The sequence below is a fragment of the Diadema antillarum genome, unplaced genomic scaffold (genome assembly GCF_040938485.1).
Source record: "Diadema antillarum isolate AM-2024a unplaced genomic scaffold, OU_Dant_1.0 seq00001474_RagTag, whole genome shotgun sequence".
Taxonomy (NCBI): Eukaryota; Metazoa; Echinodermata; class Echinoidea; order Diadematoida; family Diadematidae; genus Diadema; species Diadema antillarum.
In genome coordinates, this window is record NW_027272213.1 from 57,653 (window position 1) to 85,161 (window position 27,509).

Genomic DNA, 27,509 nt, shown 5'->3' on the forward strand with positions numbered 1-27,509 from the left:
ATGATCCCTACATGTGCAGAACTGCGAAACTTACTCAGCAGTCATAGACCAAGTTTTTAGCGCAATCTATAATTTGTCTCGTTTGCTCATTGAACGCTCGAGAAACATATTTGAAATGCAACATACTTGCGGATATCAGCCGAGAAATTTTGTTCACAGCCACATCTAAAATTTATTGATAATTTTGGTAGACTCAGGGTGCGAGGTTTACATTGAAACATCAGTATCACATGAATGTCAGTATGTTCAGAGTACATTTCACTACATTAAATTTGCTACCATACCCATACCCTGTCTCGATTATGAAAGATAACGTCTATGCTTAATTTTTGGAGCTGCATGTAATGAATGCCAATTCTAATTGAACTCTCTCTTCCATTGAACTGCTGTAACAGCACAAGTTTATTTCATGATTTAAAAAAAAAATGAATGGAATGAGTGACTCAGCTCAGCTATCACCAAAACTACAACGATGAGACACATCATTATCATTTTCATTTTCTACCTTGTTTTTCTTTTTTAAAAATCCTCTCCATCCTCCCCGTATCAAAATACTTACAATAGAAAAAAAAATCACTACTAGATTCTACATTTCTTTCTTTGGATGCAGGCAGCTAGTACCAATGTAAGAGTTTCCATACCATATATACAGACAAGGCTAACAGTAAAGAGACGCCACATAATGACTATCCATCCCAAACATAGCTGCCAGATCAATTCTTCCTCTATACTCTTCACTGTGCCCAGCAACTAAGCAACGAGACCTCAGACAACATCTTTCAATGAGGAAAGTACAGTACTCTCTGCATAATCGGGTAGGCTCGGGCAGAGTGTTTCTTATCCGATTAAGCGGAGTACCCGATTAACAGAAGAACACGTCTCATTCACAACTGACACACACAATGTGTATTTACATACATTGTACACTGCACCAAACACCTACACTGCATGCTTAACACGCGTGTTTACACGGCATATTATACATCCCTTTCGTGTGGCAAGTCGGTAAAGTGTACATGTGTTTTCATGTTTAATCACTTCCCAAATGATCGATCTTCTTTGCAAATTAAGCAGGGAATGCAATTAGCCGTGGAAAATTTGACATGCATGATTTCTCAAAGTGTTATATCTGCGATAAAATGTGGGTAGAAATTAGATTAGAAGAAAATTATTTACCCATTTATGCGGAGAGGCAACCCGATTATCAGGTAATTTTAATGTGCATTGGAGGTGACTCTGACATCACTACCCAATTAAACGGAGTACCCGTTTAAGCGATACCCGATTACGCGGAGAGTGCTGTATTGTCTGTCGGTCAGTACACTAGCTCTTGCTGGCAGCTTTGTTTGGGTTTGACGGTGACTCGCCACATATGTGACCTACAACAAAGTCATCCTGATAAAGTCGCAGACCTTTAAAGCTGAGAAAAGTGCAAAACGGGGAAATTTGAATACAACCAAATATTTGAAAAAGACAGGAAAGACATCTGACATTTGTACAAAACCTAAGCAAAGTTTCATTTCTATTCTCAGCTACAGTCTTCAAGCATTTTGCAATCAGAAACTTTGGGGATTTACAAAGCAAGCTACAAAAATGTTCTGAATTGATGGATGAGTTATGTCTAAATGCACACCTGCATCTACAAAATCCACTCGTCAAAATAAAAATTTATCTAGTGACAGCTTTCATACAGCTTTTGTGGTTGGTTTTAGAAAAAAGATTGTGAGACAATATCTCTTTATTGGAAGGCCTGGAGTTTGGAGAATTTGCAAGTTGACAATATCACAGAAATATAATGCTTGGCGACTTTTTCAGGCTTTCACATGGTGTCAGGTCACATATGATCAGAGCTAAGTGCCAGTGTTCACATATATTTTACCACCTTTATACAGGCAAGCTTCCATGCGTGACATAAATAATGCTAGATTTGAGTCACTCTTAATTGGAATTTGAGACTAGTCACAAGAATACTTTCCTACCTCATGCAGGTGGGTGCCACAGGCCTTACAGTGCAACGAAGACAAACGGTTCCCAATGTGTATGACATCACAAGGTAGTACTTACGCTAAGATGTGAACAGCTTTTGGGGAAGCACTTATGACGTGTCACTAGATCTACAATGCTTGAAGTCATTCGTCCCACTAACTTTGTAAATATATATGTCATGAAGCGTGGGAACGTACTTGGATATGTGCAAATAAAAAGATACAGAAATAAGGATATGCATAGATTATAGAAGACGTGGGACACAGTTCTACTGTCTGTGCGATGAGAAGAAACATGAAGAGTCAAATCCAGGAATGTAACATCTAGATATTTCAAAACAATCATGGGTCTTGTGCTGCGTATATTGAGATCTGTTTCCCTTCATTGCACTGCCAGATATAACTGGGAGCTAGTTGGCGTCCTGCAGACAGCCTACCATTACTAGCCAATGGCTTTGCATTGCACTGCTTTTTCCCGCTCCCTTATAAAAAGTCTACTCTCCCTATTCATCACACGATCTTCCTGCTATATCCAATCCTTGCTCACTTCAGGCCATTGGCTGCCTCAATATCTGCTCCAAGGTTTACTGTTCCCCCTGTCGACAGTCAAAATGTAAGGGAAGAAGATTTGCTGACAATGTGGTACAAACCTCAAGTACAACTTTGAGTGACAACATCAACTAAACTACAATTGTAGGTACACATCAACAATGCCAACAAAACTTTAGTCCATCAGCATATGAAAAGCAGCAGGCAACATAAAACATTCAATAACAGACATATGCACATGCAAAGCAGCACACACACTTTAAGAAGCACGATTTTGTAGAGTTCAGTAAAGCCCAAAACATTCGTGGCATGAAACTTTTGCGAATTGGAGCCGACGGCCATTTTTTGCGGCATGAAACTTTTGCAAATAACCACATGCATTCAATGCACTGTGTGGACAAGAACTTTTGCGGGCATTTTAATTTCGTTGATCTTGCCTCCTTGCTAAATTTGTGAAAGTTTCTGATTCACAGCATGTAATCCAATCTACATTATATCACGTTTCAATACAACTTTGGAAACTGATATACACGCCATGCAATCACAGCAAACATCACTTGATCTGTGGAGAGATAGGGAGATCCAGCTGCACTGATGTTACAGACAGACAGACAGCAAACCAGACAGGCAGACAAAGACAGCCAGACAGAGGGACGCATAGAAACACAAACACACAGACACATGCACACATACACAAATGAGCACCAGTAACAGATAGCATTGTTTCTTGTTCTTGCTCTTAACACAAGCCTGTACAGACTCAAACACTTGATATCACAATAATCGAGGTTGTAAATATGAACCTCATCTTTCAAATTACGCTTGCTATCACTTTGAAAAGTGAATATTTCGTAACTTCTTGCTTCTAAACCTACACGAAAGCCAGCAAAAAGAGACAGCGATCGTCTCTGCTTTCGAACATTGCATGGCATGCCACAATCAAAGCATTATCCTCTCCATGCCCCGTGTTGGGAGAATCAATCTCCCGGCAGTCCTCACCCAGTGAGCTAGCTACACCTCAGGACGTACCTGGGCCGGCCTTCTCTCGGTCAATCTGGATGGTCACTTGCTGCTGGCTGCTCATGGACTGGTAGTTGGCTCCGGTTCGAATGCTGCCATGGAGGTCACCATTTCCTGTGCGGCAGTACCCAAACAGTGCGACACAGATCATTAATTTATTTATTTCATACACACTCTGGCCAGAATTCATAAAGAAAATTTTTGAATGTGTTTAAATGTGTATGAAACAACTGGAATGCCACCAAGACATCCAATAATGAATGCATGCTGATGTGCAAGGAAAGTCTATGATGTTTATGTTTTTAGGTGATACGCTATCAGCGTATCACCTATTGTGATTGTCAAAATCTCTCTTTATTTTTTTTTATTCTTCTTTCTTTCTGGACAATTTTGTGTCGTCAATATCTCAAGAATGACATAACGAAATAACATGACATTTTCAGTCAACATGTCTCATGACAAAATCTAGCCACAATAAGGTTTTCATGACAGTAACATATCTATGACGTCATCTAGGCGCCATTTTGTGATTTTCGGACCTTGTCACATGATCGATCATAACTTCATAACTAGATGTCATTTCTGTATCATTTTCGGTGGACATGAAGTTCAGGTCACGCTCTATCTTACTTTTTAACGCTAGTTACACAGGTCATCATTACGCGCGCGTAAGCGCGCGTCAAAATTTTAAAAGGCTCAAAACGACTTCCCAATGGGAAATCTCGAAGTTTCAGACAATTTTAAGCGTTTCAAACATTTTCTCGCGTGCGCGTCCGTCCGCGCAATTCCGCGCGCAGAGCCCGTAAGCAACATGAAAATGCAATTTTTTTGACTGATTTGGATTCCTGATACTTTGAGTAACAATATCCATTGATTTCCGATCGATTTCGACCTATAACAAAGGAATGCACTGGCGTCAAAGTTGAAATTCCACGTGCGCGTCTTTCTGCAAATATAGTGAAAAAACATGTCTTTGTTTATTTCGCCATGGCTCTTTAAATCGTCCGTTGACCCTATATTTCTATTGCATATTACAAAAGTATATGAATTGTAAATAACATTCCTGGTATCAATATTGCCAGGAAAACGCGATGACGTCATCATATCGTCATTTTAGATGAAAAAAGTGGAATTGATTTTTTTGAGGTACTGTTTCTGACATTCATTTGCTCGTATCTCTGTTGTTTAAGCTCAATATTATCCCAAATTCAGATATGTTGCAGTTTGAACATTTGCCTTTCAAGTCCATGTGATGGTTTTGAAATATGATGACGTCATCACACTAGAAATTGTGATTAAAGGTAAAGACTCAAAATCAGACAAGTTTACGTGTTATGTCTATGGGAGGTGATTTTTTTTTTAAACCATGCATTGACTTGACAACGTTTAAGCACCTTTACCTCATCTGATTTTGCTCCATTTCCTCTGAAACATAAATATGTTGTAGTTTAGACAATAAGCTTTAGTAATCATGCATTTTATGTTTTCAAATCTCCTCATCAGGTTGACAATTTTGCAATTTAAAACTGAAAATGAGAATGCAATCTGTACGGAACGATTCCCAATTTTTCTTTGCAACTGTATATTGATCGAATCCACGCTGCCACTTGTGAGAAATTGAATAGCGCCATCACAAGTCGACACTGTCACAATAGTATTTACATTTAAGTTTTGCACTCGATCTTCAGGACAGCAATGTGGCATAATCTGTTAGCGCGCTGGTTCTTCATAACGCCATACCGGAAGGCGAGAGGTTCGACCCCCGCAGGACTTTTATCCGTTCTTTCTTCTTTTTTTTTCTCTCTTTTTTTTTCGGCAGTTCAGCTTTACTCCGATGTCATTTATCGTATTATTTTATCAAGTGTACGTAACCCGTGAACACGGCTGCTCTATTTCCCTTGCTTTGTATTGGAGTTTGGAGATTGGGTTTGCTTCAATAATTTTGTCACACTTAATGTTGTAAATTTCCCCTTGTTACAGTGTCCCGCTTGCCACGATTCGTTTTCTCTTTCCTTTTCTCTTCATTTGTTCTTGTTATACTGTAGCAGGATATTTAGGAACGTGTTCGTTTACATAACTAACATGAATGGGAACTGAATTAATTAACTCTAGTCCAGGTGCATGGCGTCTCGCTTATCTCTTTGGAATTCCAGGTTATTGTTTGACCAAATAACGGAGTTAAAGACAGGCAGGGAAGGAAGTGACTTGATATTGCTTCATAATGAGGAATTTCGGGCAACACCTTTCCAAGTGTAGTGATTATGACGGGGTTCTCTGTCGTTTATTTTCGTCATGGCTGTTTCACTAGTTAGCCATAGGTGATATTATGTTGCTGGCATCTGGGAGAATAGAACAGATCAGTACCAAACTGGAATAGCCCTATAAGCAATGTGGTAAGCGTTCAATTTTTTGCATCATCTTTCTTCTTTAAAGTCAATCACTACTGATCGAAATACGCAATATAATATGACACGTTCCACTGGTAGTTTAGGCAAAGGGAGTTAATGCATGATGCAATGATAAATGTGCTACCATTGATTTTAGAGACGTCATTGTGGTGTGGTACTGGTGATGGTAAGGGAACCATAGATTGCTTTTAAAGTAATGAGACAATCATTGGACCTTTGCATCAAGACCGTATTCCCATCTAGAATATAATGCATGTTCGTGCGGCGTTTTTTTTTTTAATCCTGACGTGGACATTTTTTTTTCTTGTTTTTAATTTAAGAATGTTATATCTAAATTTGTTTCTTTCCCCTAACATTTGTTTTTTGTTGAATATAGAGTTAGACGTTCCGTGATCGAGTAGAAGAGCAGCGATTTAGTTACAGTTTCAATGCATCTTGTTTACCATCTTCTCTGACATTAAATTGATGGTTTTTATATTTGACATTGTCTGTCTATTTGCCAGTTTATGCTCATAAACCACTGCTATAACAACTAATACATTTGCTTCACCTGTCACACGCAATGACATGGATTGCAGTTGTGCATGCAGTTTTCCTTTTGCCACCTCTCGTTTTTCTCTCCCCTTTTCCCTCACTTTGGTTTTGTTATACTGCAGATGGGAATGATTACAATAGCATAACCCAACTTAAAGTAGGAATGAGAACTGAATAAATTAACTCTGGGCCAGGTGTATATAGCGTCTCGCTCATCTCTTTGAAATTTCAGGTTGCCATTGTTCGACCAACGGAGTTGAAGACAGGCTTTATGTTGCTATAGAGGTATCTCGCGCCACATGAATGGAATGCATACGCTGTTTAGTATTAGTAATACACTTTTTCATGCCCATCCCTGCCAATAAAAGTGTGTTTGACGGGGTTCTGTGTCATTCTGCCTACGAGAAAGCAAAGTTTTATTTTCGCCATGGCTGTTTCTCTATGCGTAGCCGTGGGTGATGGGTGTTGTTGGCATCTGGGCAGTAAAGAACCGAGTATCATGCTATAATACCCCCCCCCCCCCCCCCCCCGTTAGGTTCTAAGCGTTCAATACGGTGATATATCTTTCTTCTTTATTATATCGATCACTGCTGATGGAATTACAGAATTATGTTATGACACGTTTCACTCAAAGCTTAAAAAACAAAGTTTATGCACGATACAAGTAATGGTGCATGAGTCCTATAGGCCATTGATTTTAGATGAGAAATTATGATATGCCTAAAGTAGTGGTGTCATTGATTAGGAATTAATGACACGATTAAGCACTCCTTCCACTTCTAACTGTCCCCTTTGAATGTGTGTCGATCACGTGAGATCGTCATAAATTATCATTCACGTATAAGCTTACGTTCAAAGTGTACTCTTAGTTGGAGGAGACCTATAGTTACATGGTTAAAGGTGATGTTTTGCCCTTTTCTCTTTAATTGAGGTATCACTTTCGTCCAGGATAAATCACATTCTCATGTAAACAGACTCACTTGCTCTATATCCCCTGTTTTGTATCGGAGGCTTCATTGGTTTTACTGCTGGTAAATCTCACAGGCTTGTATATAGTTGTAAGAGCTCTCTGAACTGATCATTGTGATAGCAAGATTAGAGGGAGTCATATTGGTTATGTAAATAATGGTCAAAGGTCATGTTTTAAAAGGCCACTGTTAAAGCCAGGATGGTTATAAACACTTAATTGTCATGTTTTATTTGTACGTGCCGAGGATCACTTGGACCCCGTTTACAGTGCGAGGCTCGGCCGCGTTCGGTGTAAACGCGCAAAAGGCCATATGCGGGGCCAAAATTGGCCTCGCATTAGGCCACGCTCTGGAGGTGGTCTCGGCCGCGGCCGAGCCGCGGTCGCGCCCGGCCTTTTTCTCAGTGTAAGCGCAAACTGGGCTAAATGCGCGGCCAATTTTAGTCTGGCTTCCAAACCCTCGCCTGTACTATTTCGCTATTCAGGATATTAACTACTTCAACGTCGAAAACTAGTATAGTTTAAGGTGGTTTTGTCCTGCAAAGGATTTTCTCCTTCGACAAAGGCCTTTGCCCGAACGGCGACTTCGTCGCCACGGAATTCAGTTGGCAAAGGATCTGAAAACCAGACAATACCAAATTGCGTTTGTTTAAAAGGGTAGAGCGCCACTACGACAAAATATTGAAAGGTTCGAATCAAAAGCGCGGCCGAGCCCGGCAGTGTAAACGGACTAAATTGCGGGGCTCGGCCTCGCAATTGAGGTTGTCCTTGATTGCAGCTCGGCCGCGGCTCGGCCCAGCCCCGCACCGTAAACGGGGTCTAAGTTTATGCACTGTAAGTACTCAAAAAGTCCGTAAATCGACTTAGTCGCACACGCACAGAATTTCCACTTAGTTTGTGTGACAGAAAAACAAATGTGATCTGAATAATGTAGGCCCAAAAAAGTTCAACTAAGTATCTCATTAGAACTTCAAGGTTCTGTATTACATTCTTTTCTTTGTCGATCACGGATGACCGACATCTGATGACCCCAAGCGTATCACCTAACTCGTCTTCAGTGTGACGAGTTTCATATCTCGTGTTTTTGTTGTTGTTGTTGTTGTTTTTATTGTTTGTTTGTTTTTAAAACTATGTAAATCCAAGCTGACTCCATGGACTACTAGAATATCCAAACCATGGATAAAATCTACACTACCTCTCTGAATAACGGCCGTCGTGTTTTCAGCCTTTTTATTTACATTCTAAATTCATCACCTTCTTGTCAATGCATCATTGTGACATCTCAAAAAACAAAAAAGAAGAAAATCTCATAGATAGATGACAAAGACTACATGAGACTGGAGAATATTATTTTCATTTGATTTTTACTTCAAATGATTCAGCAGTTTAGTAGTAAAATCTGGACCCTCCTCTACATTAGCATCCACAAATTTACTAATTTGTACAGCTATATGTTATTCTTTTGACAACATACCGACAATTTGGGCAAATATGGTATGATGGATGAATAAAATTTTTTTTTTGTAACCAGAGTAGGTATGCCATAATTCAAAACATGTGATAATACTGTATGAATATGCAAATAGCATGTGCAGACGTCATTTAGTCGACGAAAAAGATCCACCTCGAGGTACTCCTTGCTTTCATCTGATACATAATTCCCACTGCAGAAATAACTGTTAATCCAAGGCAATTAAAGCTCTGCTTATATGAAGATTACTGTACACTTTCCTGCTGTTTTCTTTGCTTTAATACAGGAATGACACTTCTATGGGGCTTCAAGGCAGTCAGTGGACCCATTATTCAACAAACTCCCCAGCTGTCTCATATAAAGTACATGGTAAAAGGTGCGTAGAAACTAATCAAAACAAAGCACAGCCACTGTGTGAAGTAAGCGCACTCCATCCTCCCAAACTTAGGTACTGGTTTCCACGCCAACAGGCGGGGGATCAACTCACCACTGGCATCCTCCTCCTGCCCACTCAACACATCGCTGTCGATACCGGCATCAAGGAGGCGGTCGGAGTCATCATCCCTACACTGGACTGTGTACACCACACCGTCTCCCTTGCTGCGGTTCACACGAAGAGGATGGCATGAACAGGGAAACAAAATGCACTTGTAAAGCAGTATTTCACACAATGTATATTTCTAAAGCTAAAACTTCAAAGAGTGGTCGGATGTCAATGTTTATAACCAGACTGATATCAAAATGATGATCATCTACACACAAAACCGTCTTGTAGTCTACCCCTGGCAAATGTCTGATCTTTACCAAAAGACTACAAAATAGAGTGTTATCATCAAAATGCCTCTCCTCGCACAGGACTAAAAATGCATGATTTTGGTCACACAGGGGCTCTTACAGAAAGATAATTTTGTCCAGCATACTGTAAAAGTGGATATTTTTGCACGACTAATTTTTCGCGCTCGGCCAGGCAAGAAGAGTTTCGCGTGTTTTTAATTCCGTAGAACCAAGACATCAACTACTGCAACATGTGGCAAGCAAAAATATTCGCATGCTTTTATTTTTGTGCTAGTTCCTGGTAGCGCGAAATGCGCAAAAAATTCCACTTTTACAGTATATGTTTCAATCTTAAAAAAGGAAACAAGTACCATGCCTGAATGAAAGGAATATTCTTAAATGCAATTTTAGAATTAGACCTCATCCCCTATCTTAAGATACCTTTCAATAGTGTCAAAGGTGAATGGACTGAAAATACTGATTCAGGAAATATTGTTGGTATTACCACAATTGACCCCCGCCCCCATAAAAAAACCCACAACCTTAAACCAATCATACATTCATACACGGAAAAAAGGATACAGTACGCCACATCCTGATAGGGGTACTGGAAATGTCTGGTTTGCCGTATACATACCAAGGTATTTGATAATTCATTATCAAACTGCAAACAATTCATCCTATATGAATGGCTATGAATCAGATAGGTCTACTACCTGTGCCACACCAAGATATCCCTGAGAACTTCTTCTTCATCATTAAACTTGCCTTCTAAAAGACAGCCCAGTAATACACCACTACATGCAGATTTTGCTTTCCCACAGATCCTGAAGATGTTAGTCAAAAACCCCAAAACAAACTCAGTGAAGACCTCCTGTATTTCTTGTGCAGGCTAACAGAGAAGAGGATATTTGCTTTACTATTAAAAAAAAAAATGAACTGAAATTCCTTGGCACACCGCATCTGAACAATACAGTGTATCTCACACTGAATGTGTCGAGTACGTGTTTTACCTCACACTCACATACTACCATGTAACTTTTCACTGTTATTCATCTATGCAGTTCCCTCTTTACACCAGCTATGCTGTTCAATATGTTCCATCCAAACTTGTGAACTCTACATCTATACATAAATGAACATAGAAAACGCAAATTTTCCTCCTCAGTACAGCAACACATTTTTTTTTAAAACATTTCTATTTTTCATAAAAATACATTTTTGTTTATGTTTTTGTTTTGTTATTGCTTGTTTGCTTTTTGTTGCAAGTTGGATGAGGATTAATAGAACACCAGCATATATTCCTGGTTCTATATGATGCTTGTGAAAAGAACTTCATCATGTCTCACCTTGTGAAGATTGGCAAGAGCCAGTACCTCTTCCTGTTCCCAAAGATATCTTTGAAGTTTTCGCTGAAACTGCCATGACTAAATCCCTCTTTGTCTGGTCCATGGCGGAATATTGGTGCCCGGAAAGATTCTTCAAATGAGAACAAACGGTCGGGTGTCAGGAAAATCACTACCAATTCTCCTGAATTTGCCTCCACTCTTGTGATTTGACATGCTTATATAATCAACATCACCTGCACATTCCATTCAGCCCCATAAAATTTGCCATTGCCAGTTATCAGTAAACATGCACCATGCCAAAAAATATAACATTCGCCAAGATTCCCATCCACACCATTAGAATAATTTGTCAGCTAACTTGTTACAGAATGTGTATATCTCGGGGCGCATTATTCCTAAACTGGTGTTACAGTAAATGAAAAATATCACATGTAGCAGTCTTATCGGTTCAAAGAAAAATGATTATCATCTATAATCTATACCGCACTCATTTAAAGAAGAACCAATTTGAATCAATTCCTGATAATTTCAGCTAACAGTAATCAAACTGCAGTAATCACACTATCAGCAAATCTCCGTTCATATTTCATACTACACTTCAATGAGAATGAAGAAGAAGGTGTTTTTACTCATGCCAGGGGAATGAACTCTCCATTTTAAGGCTTTCTACTGTTCAGGATCTCAAATGAAACTAATACTAGTCTAAAAAAAACCACACAATTTGTACTACACTCAGCCATGCACATATTCTTTGGGACACATGACTTCAAAATGAATGACAAATAGAGGTTCATAAAATAATTTAACAGGGCACAGGAGAGCATATGAACAACGTTCCATGATGATGCAACGTAACACTAACAGAAAAGCAAAGTTACCACTAATCCCTGTTTTACTCCATGGTAAAAAAATGTTGGTGCCAGAGACATACCCAAAGTACTCTGCATGCATATGAGTTTCATATCTTTGTTGTTGTTGTTGCTGTTGTTTTGTTATTGCTGTTCACTGTTTTTCAGGGTATGTGTAGAAAGTTAAATTTCTCTGAGAATATACAGCATATTGACATTGCTGTCAGCAGTGAACTTTCATGCATATTAAAGGCTTTGATCTCTTCGGCAGAGAGGTCCATATATTCATTTGTATTTCTCATGGCTTTGAAATATTATTTTTAGCTATGGCTTATCCTACTCACTGTAAAAAAAAAAAATGCACTGAAAGTAGTAAATCTATGATGTATTATATAATGCCTGAAGAGATCCTTGTCATTTGATTGGCTGTTTGACATTGATCATTCGGCCCATTTCACTATGACGTCATCATCCGTGCAATTGTGGCTCCATTAAGCCATGCAATTTTGGATCCACACCATTTGCTCCATTGCACGCACGCCGAGAGCCCAGCACACTATGCGTATAAGATGCTTGCGTTTGCAGTGCGTGATGCGACAGCGCGCTAGCATAAAGCCCTCAGTGAGCAATCTCTTGATCTCAGATTCTCTCTTGTTTCTAAAATAGTTAATAAAAAAACATTAGATGACAAGGATCTATTTTTAGGCGTTATGTAAAACAAATAATAAATGCTTTTCATTCGTGCAATGGACAGAGTATCTCATTCGGTGAAAGATGAAATCTTGGATCCATTCAACGAGGCACAGCCGAGTTGAATGGATCATTTCATCTTTCACCTCGTGAAATATTCTGTCCAATGCACTCATAAACATTCATTATTTGTGTAACATTAGACAATAACGATTTCTATTCACATTTGTAAAATGAAAACTTATGTGTTTGATTTAATTATTCTCTTTAGTGATTCATTTATTCTTGCAATAGAAACATGTTTTTCTCTGTACATTAAAGATTGAACTAAGCTACACATTGATCTCTTTCAGTATCTGCCATAAAACAACATAGCTTTACTTTTGTCATGTGATTCTTTGACTTACAAGTTTAGGCACTGAAACTGAGAGAGAAGACAATGGTGAATTTGTTGGATAATATCAAGCATCAGTAAACATAAAAAGTAAATATCTCGTCCGTTTGTCAACAGATGCTGAAATTAAAAAAAAAATATCATGTGAGTGCTATCAAACGTTTATGTTATTGGAAAAGTTTCTACTGCTACCAGCAAGAATTATAAAACTATAAACTAGTATTGTGTTTATGTGCATGGTTATGATACAGCAAATCATATTCAGAGAAGTAAATTAAGTTTCCTTGTCAATGATGGATGTTGAAAATTGTCTCAGTGTTGCAAGTCACAGCTCAAGCTAATAAAATCTCAGCTTTCTGTCTCAAGTACCTGCATAAGATTCATTTTCTTATTCTTGAGTATTTGGATAGGGGCTATTTTCCATTCTGTTATATGGGTTCATAATGCAATCAATACAACCAATTAAACTGGAGTTCATCATGTGTGATGTCCCTGCAAGTAATATATCTATCTTGTATAAGTTTTAAAGGAAACACACCATAGTAACTTTGGTAGAAACTTACATTTTTCAAAAATTATCAAGTATATATACTAAGTCAGGTACAATTTCCTTCCTTCTTTTCATGTTCAGGAGATTTAACTTGTACTAAATGCTCATTATCAGAGTAAAAATATTCTTATTTATTACTTTATGTAATAACTCTGGGCTCTCTCTCCACTCAAACAAGTCCCACCCCAAGGCCCCACCCAAAAGGCCCCACCCACCACTGAAGCTTACCCAGGGTGCTGCGGTTGACGAGACTGAGATGGGTGTGCATACAGCAGAGAATAGAGGTGCTAATACCAAACATGACCGCTGCAAAGAACAGGAAGAGGATGTGGAATCGCCCACTCTTGTTTTGCAAGCCGCCCTGGGTGGGTTGACCGGAGCGGAACATGGGCAGTTGATGCACAACGAGCAGTGTGGGCGGGGCCGGGCAGGAGAAGGGGTGTACTCATTTACAAGGGAGGGGTGTGTTGTTTTTGTTGTTGTTGTTTTAGAGATTCAGATTAGATGGCATGGCAATGTGTAATTTATTAGTGTGTAAAACAAAGTGGTGTGGTAATCATTATTATCATGAAGATTAAAAAAAAAAGGATTTATAACAATCGGATGAAGAAGTAAAACAAGATGTGGAATTGAGCGAGGAACTCAAGAAAATAATAGAATAAGGGCAGGGATGAGCAACGGAAATCAGACAAATTAATGACAGATTTTAGACGAGATGATGTTCAAGACAAAGAAACATAAGGAGGAATTTGAAGGATTGGCAGAGCAAATGATGGATGGATGAAACAAAGCTTGGAGAGAGGTAGAAGTGTATGGGATTTTAAAGCCACGTGCAGGGCATTTTGGTTTATTTATGGACAGCAAGACACCCGATAAGAGCATGTTCAGGGGACAGAGAGAGGGGGGGAAAACAAAAATAAAGGGAAATACATAATGATTAGTGCAAAGAACCAACACCCTTGTTGGATAATTGAGTGGCATCCATCTTGGCTCCTTCCCTTGCCGACACAAAGCCAAATTTTACACTCCACAAAGTTGTTAGACTATGAAAAATCTGGTTCAAAGTCTAAAAATATAACCATACGCAAGAGTTTGTGTCATTTCTCCTCAATGCTAAGTAGTATCATTGTTGGCACTCTTTCGGACATGGTCATGCTAAAAAGCTTCTTGTTCTTGCCCGTTTGAGCCTGGCTGGAAGGGGGGAACCAGGAAGAATCTCACCCAGATGAAGACTTATCTCAACGTTTGTACCCTAAGACCGACTCCTCAGAGCCATCATACCTAGCGTTGACTGATTTTGGGAGACGAGGCGGCTGTGCACGCAGAACAGCGCCAGAACACTGAGCGCAAACACGGCCGACAACAGAAAGAGAAACATGATTTGGAATCCGGACGAACCCTGCCCAGTTATGTCCTGTCAATTCAAAATACGGCAATGCCCAGAATTATATATTTCAATAGCACAGAATCCCACGTACATTCATATCGCAGGGTGGTCTTTTGACTTTCAATCACCTAGGAAACTTTGCTGTCTGTTTGACCTACTGTAATCTGGAGGTATCCTCAACGAATCGGGTCAAAATATTCTTCACAATGCGTCCTTCATCACCCTCTCAAATTTCAGAACACACATTGTCTAAAATCTGCTTCACTGTATCCTCATATTCTACATTTCAATCAATTACAATTCTACATCATTTCATGCCTGGCTTTAATGTGTGCACCATTACATAATTCCTCACAGAGTTTCATCAAATTTCTCATGATGTAGACTCCACAACAAAACAATAACATGGATTCCATTGCAGATCTTTTTATTTGATAATCCATCAATCTTCAGTGCTCTCATATGAAAAGATTTGTAATGAATTACCAAAGAAACATCAAAACAACCCTTGATCTAAACCTCTCCACCAAAGTCTACTCTTAAATGCCAAAGTTTGGCATTCTCTCCTACACCATTTAATCAAACAAAGAATTCATGAAGGTATTTCACAGGAGCACACATCAAAGATTGTGCCAATCTTAATTGCTCATGATCTAGAAAATTAGAGAGTGTCCTAATTTCTCGCCAAGTAAAAACATTAACATGGTTTAATCATACACATTAAGAAAAGTCAGGCTACTCACCGACCAAAACTGGATGAAATATGGTAGAACAGTTAGGGCAACATAGGTACAATAGAGGACTGAATAGAGCAGGAAGAGAACAAAGAATTTGTAGTTGGAGTAGCCGACGCAATTGTTGACCCACGGACAGTGATGGTCCATCTTCAGAATGCATCTGCAGGCAGGATTCAGAAGACAGCAAACAGTGAGGACTCTAGTACTTGTTTTTGCATGGCAGGTAAAAATCAAATCTTATCGAACTGAACTCAATAGAAAAACTAAGAGCTTAAGAATGTCATGACTGTGTTCACTTGAATCAATCTTGTCTGATGAAAACTAAAAGAAGGCCAGTTTGGTTGTGACATTACATCAGCACCTGTAAACTACCACTTTTTAATATCAGTAAGGTACAGAGAAAACATTTTTTTTTTTTAAAGCATACTCGACTGCCTCATGGCAGACATTCATTCATACGCAACACATCATATCTGATGAGGAGAGTTATTTACATATTTCTATTAGGAAAATAGACTTTATTATATTTTCCTATAAAAACTAATGGGCAAAGGTGCAGTGGAGAGATTCCCATATGACATCACAGTCATGATGACGTCAGTCATTCTAAAGCTCCCATGTAAAATCATAATGAGGAAAGCCATAAACACACTGATGGTTAAACATTCTGCATAACAAGTCTGAGTCTGCTCCAAAAATCAACTTGTAGTGCACCTACAAGGGTGCAATAATGTAACATGGTATTATGCTGAAGGAAAGCCATTTCAAAATCCTGACATATGTCGGGTGCTTATCCTTATTCCAAGCTTGATAAGAAAACAATTTTCTTTTCCCCTTCAAAAATGCAAATTTACCTGCAGTATGCAACACTTGATTCCATATCAGAGTTTAGTATCACTGAATTTATAAACCATTCATTGTGTGACCACAAAGAAATTTACATTTCCAACAGCACACAAATTATTTTGTTGTAGTTATTTTGTTTTGCTTTTTTGCCATGTATTTTCACTTGTTTTAAAAACCTGCTGAGGAAGAATTATGATACTGGTAAGGTGTAACTGTAAGGCAACTTCAATCTAATTGTATGGTTAAACACATGTATTACAGAAGCATCATTTTACTAATAAAGACAAAATAAGCATATTCTGGAATTATCTTACTTGTTACACACGGAGCAATGGTGGCACCGGTCAGGTTTGATTGCCTTGCAAACATTGCAAAACCGTATACCTGCAAAGCAACAAGAATAATTGATATTCACTCAGTACACGGTAATATGATTAACATTCTTACAGAGAATCATACACTGTACATTGACCTTCATATTTGCCCAAACAACCGCTCATAGCTATTATACATTGTACGTACTGTAAGTCTGTGTAGTACTCATATCATAACAAAATGCATATGTATATACTTGATGCTACACGTTGTAGGACCAACAATTAAATATCCATATGCATCCAAAATACTATAATCTACATCCTCACACACACACTGGCATATTCTCATATCCATACCCACCAAAATTACTACAATTTACATCGTCACACACAATGGAATGTTCTCATATTCATAGCTGCCATTATAATCATCTACTGTCTTCTCTAATATATCATCAGTCAAATTGTATCACAGTCACCACACTCATCATTTCCAATAATCATAGCTCTGGGACTATGCGGTGAAATAGACATTTGTTAAAAAAACAATAACTGAATCCTGAAGCCATTATACAGTTTTTTTCCCCATATAATTACAAAGAAAAAGAGCAATTGACATCAGTGACAAGGTTACACTGCTGAGAAATCTCCATTAAAAAAAGAAAGAAAGAAAACACATAAAACAATATGACTGCCATGAAATCATTTCACCCTGACCTCCACCATACGTCCTTGTGTGGACAGGTAACCTCTTCTCCCGACATATGTAGCGCAGGACTTCTACTTGGTGCTCTGTGCGGTCTTCACTCTCAAAGCGCTGCAGCTCTGCGCTACTCAGGAAGAACTAGCATACATAAAGAGAGAGAGAGAGAGAGAGTCAGACTGATCTCGAAATCTCATCCCTTTTTCTCACACCTGTCTTTTAATTTTTACTGTTCCATTCATTTCAGTTTATTTTATTCCATCAGGGTCAACCAAAGATATTCAATCATATCTCACTTTAAAAATTTGTGACATATGAACATATGATTTGATTGATAATGGTACATGTACTCTAAAAATAGAAATGCAGTTGTGCTGATTCAATATACCGGCAAGCTGCAGTAGGAAACTTACACACTGGGGTACAATGGAAAGGGGTTGAAATAATGCAAACTTCAATGTAGAAATGTCCAAATAGCAAGAAGAAAAGACAGAGTCAAAACTGAGCGGCACATACATGGTTAAGATTGAATCTCCAACAAGAATATTTTTGTAAACATGTACAGTTAAATGAGCCTCCATACACATACTACAAGCAAAGTAATTGCAGAAGACAGATGAGATGCAATTATACATTTTTGGATCAAGTATTTACATGTAACTTCCTACTATGGGCTCATCATGCTGCTGGTACACATAAACTATATTCTCAAACTTACTTTCATAACTGATTTTTCAAAATATGCTGGCAGTATAGGTCAAAAACATGGCTGTCATTAAAAGTATGTCTTTTAAACCCATTGAGGAAGGGCTGATTTTGCTACAACACGCATTTCCCATAGACACCTGCCCGAGTACACTCGGAACTCGTCCTCAATGGGTTAAAGTGCATCAAGAACTTTCATATTAGGATATGTAAAAACAATTGTACGAACAAAAGACATGGTAATACGTTTTTGCATTAAACAGCTAGAACGTACACCCTTTAATTGTCAAATATCTAATATAAAATAGTATAGAGAATATCATCAAGGTTAAAATAACAACGTTTGATCATGATGGACTGCAAATATTTAAACTAAGAAGACATTTCACGACTGAGGATGTTACATTGAATTTTTCCTGATCAAAACTTTCCGTGCAGCAGCATCGAAACATAACGGTCTTTACTAAATTTGATCACTGGATCTGTAATAGTAGCAAGCAAAGCACTGTGCTTTGCTATGAAAATGGTTACGTCAGTTCCTGTTTTGTTTCATTTTTTTTTTTTTAGCCTTTTTCGCAGGACATGAGTCATGCCAAATAGCAAAAAAAAATATAATGCCATGCCCCCTGTTACTAGGATACAAGACAAAAAAATGAAAATCAAAATCTGATAGTTATGGTGTAGCTCACATAAACACGTATAAATCATACTGGTGACCAAAAACTGGGAAATTGATGGCTGTGGTGGGTTCATGACTTGTCACAGTGTTTTCAGACAGTTGGTCGTCAAATTTATAAATGCAATGCACATAGTACGTTAAGTATATAGAACGGATAGCGAAAATCCTGCAATCTCATTGGTTGAGAGCTGTGTATTGATTTTTACTGGCCCCACATTGCTTCACTGGTGATAGACACAGTATACATACTGAGTTTGCATGCTTCGCAAGCATATGCACACTTGGCAAGCATTCACGCACTTAGCTATAGATGGCTTGCCGTACATGCCAGATCAGTAAAAATGAAAAATGAAAATTGTCTTACTCTTTCAGGAATGGTTCCAACAGGAGCAAAGATAGTTTGCCAGTATGACCAAGCGAACATCACCAGGAACATGTGGTAGAACAGGAGGTAAAATACTGAGAAAAAAAAAGAGAAAATACAAACAATTAATTCTTATCAATATCAAGCATCTTTAAATATTTCTATGAGACTATTTACCACAACAGCAAAACAAAATCACAACACATAAAATACATTGTAAATCTTACACCCTTGTACTCTATGTACAGTATTGTATTCTTCAAAGTCTATTGTTTCAAAATGATACATTACTTTGAATATCCCACTGAATTTCACAAATCCTACCACAGACTGAAGTGACAGGAAAGCCAGTACACAAGATAGACAGTGTTCAGAAAATTGGCTTTGAAGTTTTGTGGTGTTTAGATGGCGTAAAGCACGAAGGAGATTTTGCATAGCATAACAAGTGTCAATTCAAGACACCCAATGTAACATGCTCATGAGAACTACATTGTAAAAGTCAACTTTGTTATTACATCTTTAGACTCTGACACTCACACAGGAGGTAGTTACTGTGTCATTTATCAAACTGTCTACTACTATTAAACAAATACCAAATTTCTAATACATACTTGTAGGTAGAAAAATCATTGTATATATATATTGCTTTTTTTCCCAACTGGAAATACCTTTAACTTCAATACGATTACATGCTGTCTTGTCATATGTATAAACTGAAATAACACAGAGTCAATCCAGTTTGGGTGTAAAGTACTCCCTCCAGTTAACCAGGAAGTGAAATTGAAAGCATTTCTTGGTCTGTCGTCCCAAGTCCATGGATACTCCGGGACTGTGTGACCCATTGTCATGTGCCCAGAAGTTTTCTCATCAGCATAAATTCATTGATCCATCAAAACTTAACCTACAGGTTAGCTGTAAAGTTAGCAAGCCCATTCAGGTGTGGCAATTTGCCACAGTCCAATAGGGAGGCTAAGGTGACAATGGGGATAGCATGGACATTACGAGGTAATCTCTATTCATTGTCAATTAGAGGAAACCCAAACCCAAAGAGAAATGTGGATTGAGTGAAAGCAGCAACATTAGTGAACACATCAGTGAAAGTTTGAGGAAAATCAAATAATCGATGCAAAAGTTATCCATTTTTAAAGTTTTGGTGTTGGAACCGCTGGATGAGAAGACTACTAGAGGTTATGACGTACAGGACAACAATCTAAAGAAAATATAACAAAAATTCCACAAAAATTCACTTTTCTAGCATAATGAAAGAGCACCTGACTAACCACTTTCAGAAAGCAGGGGAAATACAAATGTAATTGCTACCCTTAACAGTGTCAGTATCAAGTTGATGGAATGTAATTTTTATGAAAAATGAATTTTAGTGGAATTTCCTTTAAATATTTTCTTTATATTGTCGTCCACACATGTCATAATCTCTAGTTGTCTCCTCATCCAGCGGTTCTAACACCAAAACCTTTAAAAATTCATAACTTTTGCATCCACTGTCCAGTTTTCCTCAAACTTTCCATGACAATGTGTTCTACTAATGTTGAGCACTGCTTTTACGGTACTCAATCCAAATTTCTCTTTGGGTTTGGGTTCCCTTTAAGTTTCCAGACATCTGTGCCATTCACAACCAAAGCACTCCGGTGTGCATGCCAAGCGGCAACCGAAGCACAGCAAGGGTTAAAAGTTCTGTGTCTGCATTTGAGTGCCAGCAGCAGGCAAAGAATGTCTACTTATGCATGCTCTCCTGCCTGACACACAACACCTTACCCTCAAGCGGTGGCTTAGCACCAGTGTGCTACATACAATCATGGACCTACAAGGTCCATGATACAATCCATGCTGCTTTCTTTAATACTGGATTCACACCTGAGTTATGCAAGAGTTGACAAGACCTTCCCTAGCAAAGCAAAATCCCTGGGATTTCTTTTATAGTGATTTATATTTCATTTGTCTAAAGTGGACTAACAACTATAGCTTCATGTCAGATGACCTCAGAACCTAAAATTGACTATTGTAAGTACCGGTATAGGAGATGAATATTGAGTATAAATATCTTTGGTATCTTACAAAAGTGGTCTCTATGATGAAATGTGAAAGGGGGAGGAGGGGAGGGAAACAATGTGACATTTTCTTGCACTAAAATCAGTTTCACTTCCAATACCACATTGTCAACACAAAGTAAACAAAACAAATGGAATAAGAAAACTCACAGGCCTACAGATTTAGCCAATGGTTCATATCTCTATCTCTTTTGAGAATCTTGACCAGAAAGTAGTTGATCAGCGATCAGGTTTAGAAAGTTGTCATTTGACAGAAACTACAGTCTAAAATAATCAAAACATGCAATAAATTAAATCACATGTCTAGAACAATGGATATTACACTGTAGACAGAAATCATCATTTTCATCATATATTTTAGATTGTGAAAAGTATGAAGTGCTACATAAAAGAAGATTTCATTTGCATTTTCAGGGGTAAAGAAGGACATTAATTCAAATCGCTGCCTGTTACATGTACTACAGGCCAATTCTGAAATAACGAACATGTACAATGGTGTGCCATAAAACTATACAGAAGACAAATTGCACAATGCTTGGTGAAACTGTTCATTGGAAAGAAGCCAAATGACAATAGGAAATTCATCCACATGATCTTAAATGGCAGTTTCCATCTAAAGTCATCCTACAGTACACCAGCCATAGTTTTCTATTTAACCAACTGACATGCATCCTGTGTTTACATAATGTTGACCTTTGTTGCATGAAATTTCACACAAACTGTACTCAATAGCAGATGTGCTAATACATGTAGATGCCTCACCATTCCTGGTGTACAAAGGTATTGTAGTCATAAATCTTGCAGATCGACATCATCATATGTATGTAATTTTATGAAGGAGATACTGATTACAGAAAAATGAATCTCATACAAGGCTATGACAATTCAAATGTACATGATCTGCGTACAAATGTCATATTGTTTGTGCATGTGTGTGTGTTGTTTGTTTGTTTCATTTTCCATCTAAGAAGATGGCTGGATAGCCCATATTTAGCTGCAACGGCTGGTCTTCCATGTGGTCAAGTTGGATGTGTTTGTTGTGTGTGTGTGTGTGTGTGTGTGTGTGTGTGTGTGTGCGTGTGTGTGTGTGTGTGCATGTGTGTGTGAGAGAGAGAGAAAGAAGATAATATCTGTGTGCTTGTGTGTGAGTATGTGTGTGCATTTGGTATAGCTAAAATGCCATTAGAAAGTACTAAGTACTTCAGAAATTGATTCTGGTATATTTAGTGGAAACTTTTGTTTAGTTAATTATTTTTTGAACTAGGCCAATTTCAGTGAACTTTGCTTTGTACAAAATCAGTATAAGAAAAACCCAAAACAAATTATTTTGGTGATACTGTTTTTGCAACAAGTCAGATGAAAATTACAATTTTAAAGGATCTTTGAGGGAGTTTAAAACATGGACTGGAGCAGGAGGTACCCCTTGCACAATACAATGTTGCTGGTAACAACTTTGCAGAAGATATCAATATTACATACTGGTAAGCTAAATACATTCAAGTTACTCAAACTGTGTGGTACTTCTGTTCAACTCTGTCTGGATGTAATTCAGCATGACTTCTACAGGAAATCAAATTTACTGGACAAATCACCATATGTGATTATGGGATCACAAATTTTCATTTAATTGCATAATTGTTACACAGATTTGCACCATGTGCAATACTAGCTCTGTAAGGAAAGTATACTAAAAGTATAAGATTCATAGAGGAATTAACATTGTATATGACCCTGTTAAATATGAACTATGTCTGCTTCGTAAAATCACAAAATCACAAGGGAACAATTTTCAGAAACTGAGTGACAAGCTGCAAATGAAAAAAAAAAAAGATGGTCATTGATTGGTGGTTCGCTAAGCCATACTCAAAAGTCACTTTTAATTTTCACAACTTGTTATGACAGAGATTAGACTCCTAAACTTTACTATGATTACCAAATGTGCTGTTTGTACATACATATCATATCTTGGAAATCATACGTCGGAAGAGGCAAACTTATTTGCCCCTCTGGCCTCTGCAACAATAGAGATGGTTAATTTCTGTGTGTCAGGCCACTTCAATCTTTGACTTTGGAATTTTTGTGGTCCGAAATAAAAAGATACATGGAAAAAAAAATCATTTCAAAGTTTAGCTGCCCAACCTGGCCACCAAGAGATAACCCTTAATTGAAAGTTTGGCCATCCGACATAATTTTCTGGTGGCACTGGGCCATCCAGCCACCAAACCACCGCTGATGTCGAGCCCTGTAAATACATACACATTTTATATACATGTGACATATTTTTGAATGGACTCATCATGATTCTCATGCAGCTATACACAGATTACAAGAACTTTGAATTTACATGAAACTATTTATGAATAGGCACATAACTCAAATACTTACCCATCTGTGCAAACTTGTCATCATGGGCAAGGGTAACTGGAAGAAAAAACGACACGAGTAGAGAGTTATTGAACAATATGATTTCATGTAAAGAATAATATACATAATGCCAATGGAACAAGTTAACTCTTTTGCTATACAAAACAGCATGTACTAAGCAATTATTCAATCTCAAAACAAGTAAAAAAGAAGACATATTTTACAGTTCAAAAGTAGATCACTGTCATACTTGACAAACCTAAATGGTGAAAGTTTGTAGTGTGGCTATAGGGAAACATAGTTCTGATGATTAAAGTTGTTAGCACATCTTTCTCAAAAACATTCCAAATGGCAAGGGGCAAGGTGGCAATGCAATGGGAACCAAGCATGCAAAACACATGGTGACCTTCAAGAGAACATACTGTAGGCGGCCAGTATGATTTACTTGAATGTATATCCCGACTTCCCATTGGCAAAATTTGATAGTTGAATTGTCTCATTATCAAATAGACCTAGACCTACAGTAGAAAAAAAAAATCAGGATGTAAGTTCTTGGATATTACCTCTTTATACTCATATCATCAGGAGTGGTAGACTACATCATGTATTCAATTTATTATGAACTATCTATAGTGTAACCATCTTGACCAATATCTAATAGTCTAATGTTGGCACCATGCATAAAAAGTCAGTTGAAAGTACATAGTCAATGCAATGGTACAACAGTACCAGCAGAACTAGATCTTCTACTTTAGTCACACCATTCTAGACTTCCATGTTCTACTTCGTTCAAAAGTTTGTCGGGGCAGTGATATATTCCACAGAGCTCACGATTACGTCACGGAACCCCCTCCAAAGGGAGGAGTACCGTTAAACTCATAGTTTAAAAAAAAAAAAGTTGTGTTAATTTTGTTATAAAACTTATGACACTACAGACAGATTAATGTTTACGTTCTCCTAGCTAGGCCTAACAGTAACAATATAAGTTTTTATAACATTAGATCGTAACAGCACAATTCACAACAGTGACTTCTGGACTCTATTCAACCTTTCTTGGATATGGATCTAGCCGGCTAGCTATGCCTAACGTTGTTACGCTATGGCTCTGACCGAAAGATTGGTCTGTATGTGGTCGTCGTCGGGGAAATGTTCCGCGGAGACTGCGTCTGGCTTCACGGATCCCCTCCTTGTCTACGGAGGAGAGCGATAACGTCAAAAAAATAAACGACTCCTCCGGACAGACGGATCTTTCTGTCTAACGTTAGCTATGGCTATGCTACCCTGCCCTGCCTGCCATAAATTGAAAGTTAATGCTTCAGTCTTCAGTCTTCTTTTAATCATTCAGTAGAACCCATCTAATTATAATTATATGCCATTCCACACCCCACAGGTCTGCCATGAATCATGATCATTCATAATCATGCCAGAATCTACATAACAGACGGACAAACAAACTCAAGGACAATGACACGGAATCCACACACACAGCATTCACAGCGTATCTGCTTGGGTGCTGTTCGCATAGATACAGTGTATGACACTGCAGGAACCATTCACTGAAGTTGACTCACGGACTCACTGCTGCAGATAAGATCCTGTATCATGTGAATGGGATAATATGAAATACGTACAACACAGGCAAATATCCACACCATATTTTGTATTGTTGCTTTGTATTTTGATAGGTATTACTACGATTGCCCAACTTACGTATACAGAGCTCCACAACATAAGCATAATACGACCAAGCAATCACTGCAGCAATGAAAACTACGGGAATCCACCCGACAATTTTCATGCAGGTTTGCAAGACACCCATCTTGTTTTGATGATTATACGGCTCCAATATTACATGTATAGCGGGTAGCCTCACTCGTTGATAGCTAGTCTAGCTAGCCGCTACATATAACGCACATAAAGTTCCATACTTCGTGCGTCCGCGTCCGCCAATGCGTATCCTTCCTTTCGTTTCGTACGGGCCAAACGCAAACGCGCGTACGTATGAAGCCTATCTGAAATACAGTTGTACCTGTAGTTATAGTTTAAAAAAAAAAAAAAATAATAAATTGTTACACAATACAATTTGTGCTGTTAATTACTAGTAAACGTTTAACTAATCACTGATCGTTACCCCTTGATAAGAGGACATAATAGTAGGGCAGATATGTAACAAAAATTGGTCGAAATGCTCACATCCGGCGGAAAGTATGAAATTTTGCATATAGGGGTATTTTTTTGAGTTGAGTTGAGTTTATTAACAACATACATACGAATATGATAACATGTTAACATGAAATTCCACAGTGTAAGATACAATAACATGAAATTTTTATGAGAATACAATGATTTTGTACAAGGTTCTTACAGCTTTGCAAGCATATATTTTACATACTTATATCTACCTTACATAAGAATACATGTGCTATAATACATTTAGTTTCGTTGTGATACATTTATCACTGAAAAAGCAAAGAGAATGAATAAGTATGTAATGTAGACATATATGCATAGACAGAGGTTCTGAAAAAGAATAATCGAAAAAAAAATAGAAAAACAGAAGATAATGTTGTTAAAGGGGGAACCAAAAGTTAGCACAAGTGCTAGTCGAGAATGGTTCTCCCATCATAGCTACATGTATATTTAAGCTGCTTATTGCAAGGTCTACTCTTTTAAAGTAACTGTACTATAGAAGTACATTAAACTGAACATTGAAATTTCTTTTCTTCACTAAACTTCTTTTAACAAGTGATTTTTTAGGTGTCTTCGAAATGAAGATCTTGTTCTTTCCTCTTGAACATTTTTGGGCAAACTATTCCAAAACTTTGATCCGACAAAAGATATGGAAAATGTACCATGTGTCGTTTTACATTTCGGGAGTCTAAGCATGGAATGATCTTTGCCTCTAGTCCTGTATGCATGATTCATTGGCTCATAATATTGCGTTACAGAATGTGGTAAATGTCCCTTGCGTAGATCATATACAAAGGTTGACACTGCAAGCTTATGCAGGTCAAAAACATCTAACACTCCTAGACTGGTGAATAATGGCCTAGAACCTGTTCATAAGGGGGAAAATGTAATGTAGGTACTTCCCCATATTTCAATTCCATAAAGTATACGTGATTGTATAAAGAATTTATATAAAAGCATGAGAAACATGCCTTGGAACAAAGTATCTTAACTTGAAGATTAAGCCAATTTTGCGCCTAATGCATTTGTTGATACATTTAATCTGATCCTTCCACATCAAGGTCTCATCAATTTGGATACCTACAAAAGATGCTACATTTACTCTTTCTATAACCGTTTCAGAGACTGTTAACACACCTTTAACTGCAATTGGTTGTCTTGGTCCTTTAATAATCATATAATTTGTTTTCTTCAAGTTAATAGTTAATTTATTCACAATACACCATTTCTGTACCTCATTCAATTTTCCATTTACATCATTCATATCAATATGTTTTGTACCTTTGGGAAATGTATGAAAAATATTTGAATCGTCAGCGAATAGTCTGAACTGAAAATAGTTACCTGAGCTAGGTAAGTCATTGATGTATAACAGAAACAGTGTGGGTCCTAGCACTGATCCTTGTGGTACTCCACATGTGATCGTTCTACTACTGGATACTTCATTCTTGTAGCACAATACCTGCGATCGGTTTGAGAGGTAATTTTGGAACCACTGCAACACAATGCCTCTTATGCCATAATATTCTAATTTCGCTGAAAGGATGCGATGATTGATTGTGTCAAACGCCTTTTTGAAATCTATAAATATACCAAGGGTTATTTCACCTTT

The 27,509-nt window shown here is 37.9% G+C and overlaps 1 protein-coding gene across 1 annotated transcript; it reads right to left on the bottom strand.

The window, feature by feature from the left end:
- Window positions 1-500: 500 nt before the first annotated feature.
- On the bottom strand, window positions 501-25,543 carry LOC139709854 (palmitoyltransferase ZDHHC20-B-like). The gene is made up of 11 exons (XM_071621815.1): window positions 25,418-25,543; window positions 23,729-23,764; window positions 19,278-19,372; window positions 17,544-17,670; window positions 16,824-16,893; window positions 15,670-15,823; window positions 13,768-13,900; window positions 11,058-11,187; window positions 9,422-9,534; window positions 3,564-3,668; window positions 501-2,581 (listed from the first exon to the last, which is right to left on the bottom strand). Exons 1-11 carry the CDS (start codon window positions 25,524-25,526, stop codon window positions 2,529-2,531), a joined length of 1,125 nt encoding a protein of 374 aa, XP_071477916.1. The 5' UTR covers window positions 25,527-25,543; the 3' UTR covers window positions 501-2,528.
- Between the last annotated feature and the right edge of the window lie 1,966 nt (window positions 25,544-27,509).